This window comes from Emys orbicularis, chromosome 1 (genome assembly GCF_028017835.1).
Source record: "Emys orbicularis isolate rEmyOrb1 chromosome 1, rEmyOrb1.hap1, whole genome shotgun sequence".
Lineage (NCBI taxonomy): Eukaryota > Metazoa > Chordata > Testudines > Emydidae > Emys > Emys orbicularis.
Genome location: NC_088683.1, coordinates 365,992,075 through 366,004,680, shown reverse-complemented (window position 1 = coordinate 366,004,680; position 12,606 = coordinate 365,992,075). Strand labels below are relative to the sequence as shown.

Sequence of the window (12,606 nt, the reverse complement as noted above, 5' to 3'; positions counted from 1 at the left end):
CTGTCCAGAAGCGAGTGGCCATAGCCCTCTGGAAGCTTGCAATGCCGGACAGCTACCGGTCAGTCGCGAACCACTTTGGCGTGGGCAAATCTACCGTGGGGGTTGTTTTGATGCAAGTAGGTAACGCAATCGTTGAAGTACTGCTCTCAAAGGTAGTGACCCTGGGAAACGTGGAGGTCATCATAGATGGCTTCGCCGCGATGGGATTCCCAAACTGCGGTGGGGCTATAGATGGAACTCACATCCCTATCCTGGGACCAGACCACCAGGCCAGCCAGTACATCAACCGAAAGGGCTACTTTTCAATGGTGCTGCAAGCACTGGTGGACCATCGGGGACGTTTTACAAACATCAACGTCGGATGGCCGGGCAAGGTTCATGACGCTCGCGTTTTCAGGAACTCTGGTCTGTTTAGACGGCTGCAGGAAGGTATTTACTTCCCGGACCACAAAATAACTGTTGGGGATGTGGAGATGCCTACAGTGATCCTCGGGGACCCAGCCTACCCACTAATGCCCTGGCTCATGAAGCCCTATACTGGCGCCCTGAACAGTGAAAAAGAACTCTTCAACTACCGGCTGAGCAAGTGCAGAATGGTGGTGGAGTGTGCTTTTGGCCGTCTCAAGGGGAGATGGAGAAGCTTACTGACTCGCTGTGATCTCAGCGAAACCAATATCCCCATTGTTATAGCAGCTTGCTGTGTGCTCCACAATCTCTGTGAGAGCAAGGGGGAGACCTTTATGGCGGGGTGGGAGGTTGAGGCAAATAGCCTGGCTTCTGATTACGCCCAGCCAGTCAGACGGGCGATTAGAAGAGCCCAGCGGGACGCGCTGTGCATCCGGGAGGCTCTGAAAGCTAGGTGCCTGAGTGAGCAGGGTAACCTGTGACTTTTAAGTTTGTGTACAGAGAAGCTGAACCTGCCCCCGTTTCTTTACCCAGTTAATGTTGACTATCCTCTCCAGTTACATACCCCCTTCACCCCCTTCCAACACACGTTTAAAAATAAAATGACTTCTATTTTGTTAATGGACACCGTTTTCTTTATTACTGTTTTCGCGGGAATGTTTTAAACCTGGGACGCAGACTGTGGTGCGGAGCGGGTGTAGTGTACTGATGCAAATGAAGCTTCTAAACTCCAGGAATGACAGGCTCCGCAGTGGTGGACTGCTTGTTTCAACGGAGCCTGCCACCCCTCCTGATCGGGACCGCGTGTATGTGGGGGCTATGTGACTTTGTGGCAGGGGGAGGACGGTTACAGATCCCCTGCTGCGTGGCTCTGTGATCCAGGATAAGGACCGCTGCATAAGATCTCTAACTGCCCTCCCCCGCCACAAAGTCACAGAGCAACCCCCCCCCCCCCCCACAGAACATGAAAACCACCTCCCAGACTGACCAGGGTAACTAGTCACTGCACTGTGTATGTGCCCTGCTGCTGGACCTGCCCCTGCTAAAGGTGACTGTCCTGTCCAATTACCAACCCCCTTCCCCCCCTTCAGACAGACTCTCCTCCAAACGAACATGATGGAAACAGTAATTAACAGAAACATATATTTTATTAGCAACTAAACATGAAACTGTGGGGTGAAACTTGGACGGGGGCTTGTGTGAGGCGGGAAGGAAAGGACTTGTCAAATTTTGGGGAATGAGAGCCTTCTAGTAGTAGAGCAGTCTGCAGGGGTGGAGTGAGAGTTTTCACGGACTCTGCCGCCCCTCCTTCTTTGGACTTTGGGTGAGGGGGGTATGGGACTTGGTGGCGGGGGAGGGCGGTTACAGATAGACTGCAGCGGGGCTCTGTCCTCCTGCCTCCGTTCCTGCAGAACGTCCACAAGGTGCCGGAGCGTGTCCGTTTGCTCCCTCATTAGTCCAAGCAGCGTTTGAGTCGCCTGCTGGTCTTCCTGCCGCCACCTCTCCTCACGGTCCATGTGTGATCGGTGCATTTGGGACAAGTTCTCCCTCCACTGGGTCTGCTGTGCTGCCTGGGCTCGGGAGCAGCCCATAAGTTCCGAGAACATGTCCTCCCGCGTCCTCTTCTTCCTATGCCTAATCTGCGCTAGCCTCTGGGAGTGTGATGCCAGGCTGGGTTGGGAGACAGTCGCAGATGTGGCTGTGGGAATGGGAAAAAGGGAGTGAATTCCTCAGAAAGATAAATGTAGTTGTGAACAAAGAACATAGTCTTTCTCTGTGAACAAGACCATGCACTGCACCTATCACATGCGCACTCAGGACAAGGTCAAATTTTCGGCCCTCGCATTCAGTGCCTGGGGTCTTGCACTGCCGATCTGAGAAGCGGGGCAGGACACCGGAATTTGTTTAGCAGGCAGACATGGTAAGCCGTAGACTTGTGGTTGCTTAAAACTTTAATAGTAGCACTGGCCTCCTTTCACATTGAAAGCAATGCCAGTCCCTGCTGCCAGCAATCCAGCAAGCATGAACTCTGCCCCGTCCCACCCCCTCGCGGCTGTCCCAGGGAAAGATCCCTGTATGCCGCCCCTCTCCCGCCTCCACCGCGTGGCTGTAAACCGGCGGTTACTGTTCTGTAAAGCAACGGGCAAGCAGTCCCAATACTAACATTCCCCTACCTAATTCAAAGCAGGTCACCATGAGCGACATCACCCTGATGAGGATCTCAGACAGTGATAAAGAAAGAATGCTTCAGGAAAGCCTGCAAAGACCAGGGCCGTATGCCGCCATGCTCTGCAGGGCAATGATCCCGGAGTACTTGATTGTCTCCTGGCGTGGAAACGTTTCATACCACGGAGGACCCAACAAGGCCGCTCTCCCCAGGAACCTGATGCAAAGGCTTTCCAATTACCTCCAGGAGAGCTTCGTGGAGATGTCCCAGGAGGATTTCTGCTCTATCCCCGGACATGTAGACCGCATTTTACTGTAGCTGCACTGGCAGGGACTAAACAGTAGAGCGGCTTGGGCAGAACAATCATGCAAAACCGGACATTGTTAGATTTTTTTTGAATAGTTGCACTGCCCAGGACTGAAACGTTAAGCGCCTAGGGCAAACTAATCATGAGAAACCCATTGTTGGTATTGTTAATATTCCTGTTCTGTTAAAAATAAATGTTTAGATGTTTAAAACACTTACTGGCTGATCCTTCCCCTGATTCTGTGTCCGGGTTAACGGCTGGGGACGATTGGTAGGGGATCTCTGTAAGGGTGATGAAGAGATCCTGGCTGTCGGGGAAATCAGCGTTGCAAGCGCTGTCGACTGCCTCGTCCTCCTCATCTCCTTCCTCATCTTCCCCGTCTGCTAACATGTCCGAGGAACCGGCCGTGGACAATATCCCATCCTCAGAGTCCACAGTCAGTGGTGGAGTAGTGGTGGCGGCCGCACCTAGGATGGAATGCAGTGCCTCGTAGAAACGGGATGTCTGGGGCTGGGATCCGGAGCGTCCGTTTGCCTCTTTGGTCTTCTGGTAGCCTTGTCTCAGCTCCTTGATTTTCACGCGGCACTGCGTTGCATCCCGGCTGTATCCTCTCTCTGCCATGGCTTTAGAGATCTTCTCATAGATCTTTGCATTCCGTCTTTTGGAGCGCAGCTCGGAAAGCACGGACTCATCGCCCCACACAGCGATGAGATCCAAGACTTCCCGATCAGTCCATGCTGTGGCCCTCTTTCTATTCTGAGATTGCATGGCCATCTCTGCTGGAGAGCTCTGCATCGTTGCCAGTGCTGCTGAGCTCGCCACGATGTCCATACAGGAAATGAGATTCAAACTGCCCAGACAGGAAAAGGAATTCAAATTTTCCCGGGGCTTTTCCTGTGTGGCTGGTCAGAGCATCCGAGCTCGGACTGCTGTCCAGAGCGTCAACAGAGTGGTGCACTGTGGGATAGCTCCCGGAGCTATTAGCGTCGATTTCCATCCACACCTAGCCTAATTCGATATGGCCATGTCGAATTTACCGCTACTCCCCTCGTTGGGGAGGAGTACAGAAGTCGAATTTAAGAGACCTCTATGTCGAACTAAATAGCTTCGTGGTGTGGACGGGTGCAGGGTTAATTCGATGTAACGGCGCTAAATTCGACATAAACGCCTAGTGTAGACCAGGCCAAGGATACACGCTGGCCAAGACGAATTACGATTGTCACAATAAAACCAGAACATATGGTCTCTTTACACTCTAAACCTGGTCCTTTCCTGTCTTGGGAGGAATCTCACAAGTTAATCATGACAGGTGTGGAGAAAGTAAATAAGGAAGTGTTATTTACTCCTTCTCATAGCAAGAAGTCAGGGGCACCAAATGAAATTAATAGGCAGCAGGTTTAAAACATGCTAAAGGAAGTATTTCTTCACACAACACAGTCACCTGTGGAATTCCTTGCCAGAGGATGTTGTGAAGGCCAAGAGTAAAACAGGGTTCAGAAACGAACTAGAGAATTTCATGGAGGATAGGTCCATTAATGGCTATTATCCAGTATGGGAAGGGATGGTGTCCCTAGCCTCTGTTTATCAGAAGCTGTAAATGGGCTACAGGGGATGGATCACTTGATAATTGCCTGTTCTGCTCATTCCCTCTGGGGCACCTGGCATTGGCCATTGTTGGAGGACAGGATACTGGGCTAGATGGAGCATTGTTCTGATCCAGTGTGGCCATTCTTATATTCTTATGTTCATAATTGTCCCACTCTTTGAGCTGGGTACAACACCCCATCTATGGTAAACACGTGTCACCAAGCAGGTCCAAGTGGACACCTCAGTCACTTCCCTTCAGGTGCTTGTGTCCAGAGCTATCCAGTCATGCCCAGCCTTGTAAAAAGTAAGAGGTTTATTAGCAAACAGCACAAAGCATCAGAGAAAATGGTTTTAAAATAACTGGCAGCTGTCACTCATCTATCTTATGTTTCACAAGTTAAGTTAGACAGGCTTTGCTTTGGAGATAGAGAATCAGAATTGGCCCAACTTACATTTTTTGGGGTTGCCAGGGAGCTCTTGGGAGCAGTGGCATAGCTAGAAGAGGAAAACTGGGTGGGCCCAGCTCTCAGGTGAGCGGGCGATGACAGGGGGTCCACTTCCCCCTTCAGAGACATATGAGGGTTTTGTGGGGCCCTAGCTGGGCCAGGACAACTGGGATTCCATCCCCACCTCTCCGCAGCCCGTCCTGCCGGGGAAATAGGGTCGAGGGCATAGCGGTTTGCACAGTCCCCCTGCCTGGTGCGCCTAGTGGGGAGCGGTGTCAGGGTGCAGGGGCTTGCCCCACTTCCCCCACCTGGCACTCCTATGGGGAAGTGGGGTCCGGGTGCAGGGGCTTGACACACTTCCCCTGCCCGGTGATCCTGTGGAGGAGTGAGGTTGTGGCGCAGGGGCTTCCCTTGCTTCCCACACCCGGTACTCCTGCTGGGGTTTGCGGTTGCAGTGTGGGGGCTTGTCCCGCTCCCCCCACCCAGCACTCTTTCCTTGCCCCGACCAGTGCCCCAACAGGAGTGCAGTCTGAGCACAGTAGATTGCGGTGGCCCTGTTGGCCCACGAGGCACACACCCATCTGGGGCGAGAGATCAGGGCAACACAGCATGGGACAGGCAGAAGGGGGACACAACTGGATTGGGGGACTCTGCCCCAATTTTGATGGTCCTGGATGCTAAGTGGGTGGGCCGTGGCCCACCCAGGCCCACCTGTGGCTATGTCCCTGCTTCAGCCCCAGCCTTTTTTCCCTGCGTCCCTGGCAGCATCTTCACATCTGTTTGCCCCTTTCTTGTGGAAGCAGCCTTTGCTGAAACCTGTGTGAGCCTGGGCCCAGTCAACATAGTGCTCAGACGTGTCTGTGTTAAAGAGCCAAGCTGTGGAGCTGACCTTTGTCCTGAGACTGCTTGCTCTCAGGCAGACCGTCTAAGATGACGCCTCCATGGCTGTTGCTCCACACTTTGGCAGTTAGACCAATTCAGCCTCCACAGGCTTGCAAACACCGGTCCAGTGACTGTGTTGAAACTCATGCCATCCCTGGGACTGTCCAAAACTCCCCTCAGAAATCTAGTACCTACCCCGCACTGTCACCCCCGATCACCCCCACATCTGCCACAGACACCAAGGTGCTGGAGTCACTGTGCTTCCCAGCAGCCAGCTGTCACAGGAGGCTGTGGTAAGAAGCCTTTGATAGACTAATGTCAGAGGTGTTGCTCTGTGGAACCCTGAAATAACCCTGATATTAGGGCCTCAGAGTATCTGAGCACCTGGAATGTATTTATCCTCCCGACACCACTGTGAGGCAGGGCAGGGCTATTATCCACCTCCTATACAGAGGCTCAGAGTATGACACTCTTGACCTCGGGGGATCACCTGCACCCCCATTTTCATCCTTATAATATGATGGTGTGGTATCCAATGCAAAGTTTGTTATGGTGAGTGTCTTCGGAAGGCTCATGATGCACTGAGCATTGATGTTATAGTAATTGTTGTTATAGTAATATAATAGGTTGTAATTTCATGTATATTGTTATGAAACTGAAAATGTGTCCTCATAGCTTAATATAAACCCAGGCAAAACACTCCAGGAACAGAGGGGGAGTTCACACCTCATCAGGGCATGTATGGGACAAACCCTGCCCAGCCTCACAGGAACAAAGGACACTGGCCTAGGCAGCAACAAAGGGTCTGTTGGACTCTCGAGTAAGTCACCCCCCTTTCCTTGGTCAGTTTGGGACTGTGATGAGGTAATGTTCACCTGACTCTGAAGGGGGCGGGACAAAGCCAAGGGGGAAGAAAGAACATGATAAAAGGGAGAGACGTTTGCCATGCCCTTCTTCTCTCTTCCACCTCCATCTACAGACACCACCACCAAGTGACTCAAGCACTGATCAAAGGGGAAAGCCTGGCTGAAGAGCAACCAGCCAGCCTATGGTGAGAAGCATCTAAGTTTGTAAGGGCACTGAAAGTGTTAAGATCAGCTTAGAGTGCATTTTGCATTTATTTCATTTAACCAAATCTGACTTGCTGTGCTTTGACTTATAATCACTTAAAATCTACCTTTTGTAGTTAATAAATCTGTTTGTTTATTCTACCTGAAGCAGTGCACTTGGTCTGAAGTGTGTCAGAGACTCCCCTGGGGATAACAAGCCTGGTGCATATCAATTTCTTTGTTAAATTGATGAACTCATATAAGCTTGCAGAGTCCAGTGGGCATAACTGGACACTGCAAGACGGAGGTTCCTAGGGTTGTGTTTGGGACTGGAGATATTGGCTAGTTTCATTCCATTGCACAGTCCAAGCAGTGGCTGGCGAAAAGTGCTCACTCACGTAGCTGGGAGCAGCTTACATGCCAGAGGCTGTGCGTGAACAACCCAGGAGTGGGGGTCTCACAGCAGTGCGGGGTAAGGCTGGCTCCCAGAGTCGAGGACTGGAGTGACCTAGCAGATCACCGGTCCAGATAACACCAGTCGAACATCACACACAGACAGCCAATGACTTGACCATGGTCACACATGGCAAGGGAATCAAATCCAGCTCTCTTGAGTCTCAGAGCAGAGCCCAGACCACAGGGCTAGCCTTCCACTCATTTGAATGGTGATAGGCCTGGCTGGATTCTCTGCTGTGCCAGCCCTGTGCTGTGGAGCATGGGGGTGGCAAGGAGCCAATTACAGAGGTTTGATTCGCTGGCCTGTTCTCCCCCTGCCTCCACGGAGTTTAGAGCAGCCTGGATGCTGAGCTGAACTCCACACCGTGGTAACAGGTTCCAAGAGCACAGCACACTCTTGCCAAGTCCCTGTGGATGGAGGCCACCCCAGAGTGCCCCCTTGTGTCCTGAGGCAGCCATACAGGCACCCTGCCCTGCCCTTTAAGGTCCTTGCAATGACTTACTCTCAGCGTGGAATACCTAAAACAAGAGCTCCCTTTGGGGTGTTACATTAATTTAGTCTTCTCCAAAACACAGGCTCTCCTACCCACCAGCCATATCCTCTTCCTTTACTCAGCAGCCCGCCACTGTCCTGCTTGTTCGGGTCAGGGTTGTTCTCGATTGTCACAACCCCTGCTCCTCCTTTTCCCCTGAGACCCGCCTCCTGCCCCATCTCTTCCCCTGAGTCCCTGCCCACTGCTCCTCCACTTCCAACGAGGCTCCGTCTCCCAGACAGGCTGGAGCCAGGCCATGATAAGTGCTACCACATTAATCCAGGCTACTCTGGGGAGCCCCAGACTCTCCACGTTCCCTGGGATCTACGTCCTGGGGGTGAGGGACACAGGCTAAGGGCTCCTCTCGGGCTCCCCCACCCCCTGCCCAGGGCAGGTGGAGGATCTGGGGCTCCTCACAGTGGCTCTGGATACCTATGCAGCTCTTTCCATGGCCCAGCTCTCGCTTCTGGCTAGGGGAGGGGATGGAGCCTCAGGGGAAGCAGAGGAGTGGGGCTGGGTCTTGGGGGAAGAGATAAGGAAGAGGGAGTGGCCCAGGTGGAAGAGGAGGAGAGGGGGGTGGGGCCACAAACGGGAAGAAGAGGGGCAGGGTGGGGTCACAGATGGGACAGAGCTCCTGCCTATGTCCCACTTTTGAAAAGGTGCTCACCATACAGTGAATGGACTAGGCTGGGATAGGGGCTAGCTCTGCCTCTGTGGGGGAGCTGAGAACCATTTCCACCCCTTAGCAATCACCTGGGGAAGCACAAACAGAAGGGAGGAGAAGGGAATCTGGGCCTGAGTCTCTTGCCAGGACTCCTGTGTGTCAGACCCTCATTCACACACTCAGCTCTGTTCTGCATCGGGGCATTAAAATCGGCTTGGGGTGAACTCAATAGGTGTGCTGTGTGCAGAGCCCTCCATGAGGTGTGGGGGGCATGCAGGGATTGAATGAATGGATTTTTCTGGGGTCCTACATTAATCATGTCTCTGACATGACTCAGTGACAAGCAGCTGGCTGAGGGTGTAGGGGAAGGGTGGGTGTCCGTACCCCTTGAATAGCCCGTCCACAGCTGGTACAGCCCCTCTGGATCACGCAGCACCCAGAGCGCTCAGGAAGAGCCAAGACTGTCACTGAAGAACAGCTCTGCAGCTTTTTTCATGGCCCGTGGATGTTTAAACAGAGACAGGACAGTGACAGGCCAAGTGTAATGGGAAACAACACCCACGACCCTTCTCTTTATTGACTGAATAGAGAGAAATTCTGAGGTTGGAGCAGCCACCGATATAGCTCTTTATGGGCCAACATCCCACCAGTCCCCTGGCTCTCTACGAACACAGTCACATTGTAAATGCTGCTGCCTGCCTTGGTCTCCTTCCCCCAGTGCGCTGTCCTCTTTCATCAGCCCCTCTCCCATTGCTCCAGGCCTTAGACCCCGTCTGAACCTCTCTCTACAGTGAGATCAGTAGCTCATCTTGTCTCGGATGTAAGGGTCGAGGATTGAATTGGTGGCCAATATTTTTTGTCTCCCAGGTCACCAGCGCTGGAGCCAGGTGGTGAACTGACCCTTCACTTCATGAACACCCTAATTATCCTCACACAAAGGTGTTTGCTTTTCATGCTGTACACAATTGGGTTCATCAGGGGCGGGACCAGCATGGAGTTGTAGCCCAGGATAATCTGAAGTATGGGAGAAGAGCCCTTCCTGAATCTGTGTAACACAGACAATCCGATCGCTGGTGTGTAGAAGAGCAGGACGGCGCAGAGGTGGGAGACGCAGGTGTTCAGGGCCTTGAGGCACTCTGAGTGGAAAGCGATGCTCAGCACTATTTTGAGGATCATCAAATAAGAGAAGAAGATGAGCAGCAAGTCCAACCCCATCGTTAATAGTTTAGTAAACAAGCCATAGATGTTATTGACTGTGATATCTGAACAAGCCATATTCATGACCTCATTGTGCATGCAATAAGAATGGGAGAGGACATTGGCTCGACAGTATCGGAACCGTTTCAGGAGAAAGGGGAGTGGGAGTATTACGGCCACCCCTCTTAACACACAAACCAGTCCCAATTTGGTTATTCTCGGCAGGGTTAAGATGGCAGCATATCTCAGCGGGTCACGGATAGCGATGAAGCGGTCAAAGGCCATCAACAAGAGCATGGAGGATTCAATGCATTGAAGCGAGGGGATGAAAAACAGCTGGGCAAAACAGGCATTGAGGCTGATCTCTCTAGAGTTAAACAAGAATATACCCAGTGTCGTCGGCATGGTGGATATCGATAAGGCAAGGTCTGTGATGGCCAACATGGAAAGGAAAATGTACATGGGCTCATGGAGGCTTGGATCTGTTTTTATAATGAACAGAATGACTGAATTTCCCACTATTGAAATAAGATACATGAAGCAGAAAGGGATAGAAATCCAGAGATGGACATCTTCCTGCCCAGGTATCCCGGTGAGAAGGAACACTGCAGAGTTGAAGTTGGTGTCATTGACAGCTGACATAATGTACTGGGCAGGTCCGAGGAGTTTTCAACTTTACTTCCTGAAAGGAAAAAGAACAGGAGACGAGATGACATTTAACGAGACATTTTTCTACTCTCAGTGCAAGTTTACAGACTCCCAGGAGCTCAAGGAAGATCAGCAAAAACCTAGTCTTGGATTTACCATATTGATAGGAAGATAAAAGATCAGACCTGCACTCAGTATCCAGGGGCCAGTTCCAGATGCTGCAGAGGAAGGTGAAAGAAGCCCCGCAACAGGCAGCTATGAGATAATCTGCTCCAAGGGAAAGTTTCGTCCTGACACCCACTAGTTAGACATATTTTGTGGTGTAAATCAGGAAAGTTAAGAGCCCTTCCCAGACATTTTTTTTTAAATCCTCACTACTCTTACTGGATATTCTGATTACTCATATAAACATCCAGTCCCTCTTTGAATCCTGTTAAGTTCTTGGTCCCTTTGATATCTTCTGGCTGGGAGTTCTGCAACCTACTTGAGCACTGTGTGATTTTACAATTGTGATCTTCACACAGACGCCCTCTCTGGCCCTCCACTTCTGCCACCCCATTAGAGGGAAGGGTACGAGGCCTGATATGTGGCACTCGGAGATCAGAGAGGGGTAAGTAGCCCAGTAACTCTGAGGGGTATCTACAGGACAGAGATTCTAGAGCCCTCAGCCAGTCAGGAAACAGAAATATGCCTCATCGGACCTTTTACCACAGAGCAACGCAGCTCTGAATTCCTGCATTCACAATTAACCTGGAGAATCAAACCTATGCAAATGCATTTGCTGATTAAATTTCCAGCAGCAAATAAACCTGAGGCGATTTGGGAACTGGTCACTAATATTCCTTGAGGTCTCCTCTCTCAGCCCCTGGCAGGATCAGGCCCAGAGCACATGGCACCTCAAGAAATGGGACCCCTTGAGAAATCCTGATTCAGGGATTTGGGGTTTTAACACCCCGAGCTCGCTTTGAATCTCAGATTTCTGTGTAGCTTGAGCAACCCACTGAGGACCATGAGCAGATATAGTGGAGAGGTTCCTAAGCTACCTAGCGCTGCCTGTCCTCCAGCCCCATCACTGAGTCACTCCGACAGTCCAGCTGAGTCCTCTGCTGGTGTACAGAACATCTGCAAATGGAAACAGCTTGCAGCCTTTCCCCTTCACTTTGCATTTTAAAGATAGCGGAACCTGCCAACGTACCCAATTTGTGCTGGAAGGGGAGCTGCAGACACCAGAGGTCTTCACCCTAAAGGACAAAGAGTTATAGAGGAGGTTGCACAGGCACCAGGTAGTATCTGTTCAGATAGGGAGGCAACTGTCTATATGAAGCATGCCTGTACATTACCTTGGGGGCCACTTGGCCACCAGGGAACCTCAGCTGCTTGGCTTCGTGTGCATCAGCTTTAACTCCCGTCACGGCCAATTGCAAACCGCAGGAGGCCAAATCACAGGGGATGTGGGGTGATCTTACCCACCTGGACTGCAGTGCCCGCCCTGCTGCAGGTTCTATTCCTGGAATCCGGGCTTGTCATCACTGTTCATATGGTTCCGATCAGTCACATTTCTCCCTCTTGGGAAGCTGAGCGGTAACGATGATGCTGTCACAGCTGTGAACTTGCTGAAATAAATATGAATACATAAATAAATTAATAATAATAATAATATAGGACAAGATTGCTCCATGGCAGCCCCCTCTCCTGCATTATAAACTCAGGGTGCAGGCCAGAAAGGGAGATTACACAAGGCTCTGTACATGGAAATTTCCCTTGGATCATTCCAGAAGGGGAAAACCTTCCTATCTGTCAGGGTTGTTAAGAATTGGCTATACATTGATATTTCCCTCAGATTGTTATTGCCCAGGGAGCTTGTGGAATCTCCATCATTGGAGATTTTTAAGAGCAGGTTAAAAAAACACATGCCAGGTATGGTTTAGATAATTCTTAGTCCTGCCATGAGCAGAGGGGTCTGGAGTAGATGACCTCTTGAGGTCCCTTCCAGTTCTACAATTCTCCTTGAGGAATAACAGGGGTCCCCAGGTCCCCAAAAGTATGCACAGATCTCAGTGGTCTACTGGTAGCTAGGCCCACCCATCCACAATCTCTGTGCCTCCACAACTGCTCTAGGAGCCTCCGCAGCTCGCTGCTAGCACGGTTTCATCAGAGATGTGCTACCAGGGCATGGCACAGTAGCCACTGCCTGCAGGATCTGCTGAAGGGCGCTTTGTACAGGGTGGAGGGGGGCTGCACAGAGATGGGAGGGCTGGTTAGAGT

General features: G+C 51.4%; 1 protein-coding gene across 1 annotated transcript; it reads right to left on the bottom strand.

Annotated features, from left to right (window-relative positions):
• Window positions 1-9,399: 9,399 nt before the first annotated feature.
• LOC135895585 (olfactory receptor 51G2-like) lies at window positions 9,400-10,335 on the bottom strand. The gene has a single exon (XM_065423724.1). It carries the CDS (start codon window positions 10,333-10,335, stop codon window positions 9,400-9,402), a length of 936 nt encoding a protein of 311 aa, XP_065279796.1.
• Window positions 10,336-12,606: the final 2,271 nt, after the last annotated feature.

What these genes read in the sequence shown, in the direction of transcription:
- LOC135895585 (XM_065423724.1), bottom strand. Translation starts at nt 10,335, where the DNA reads ATGTCAGCTGTCAATGACACCAACTTCAACTCTGCAGTGTTCCTTCTC.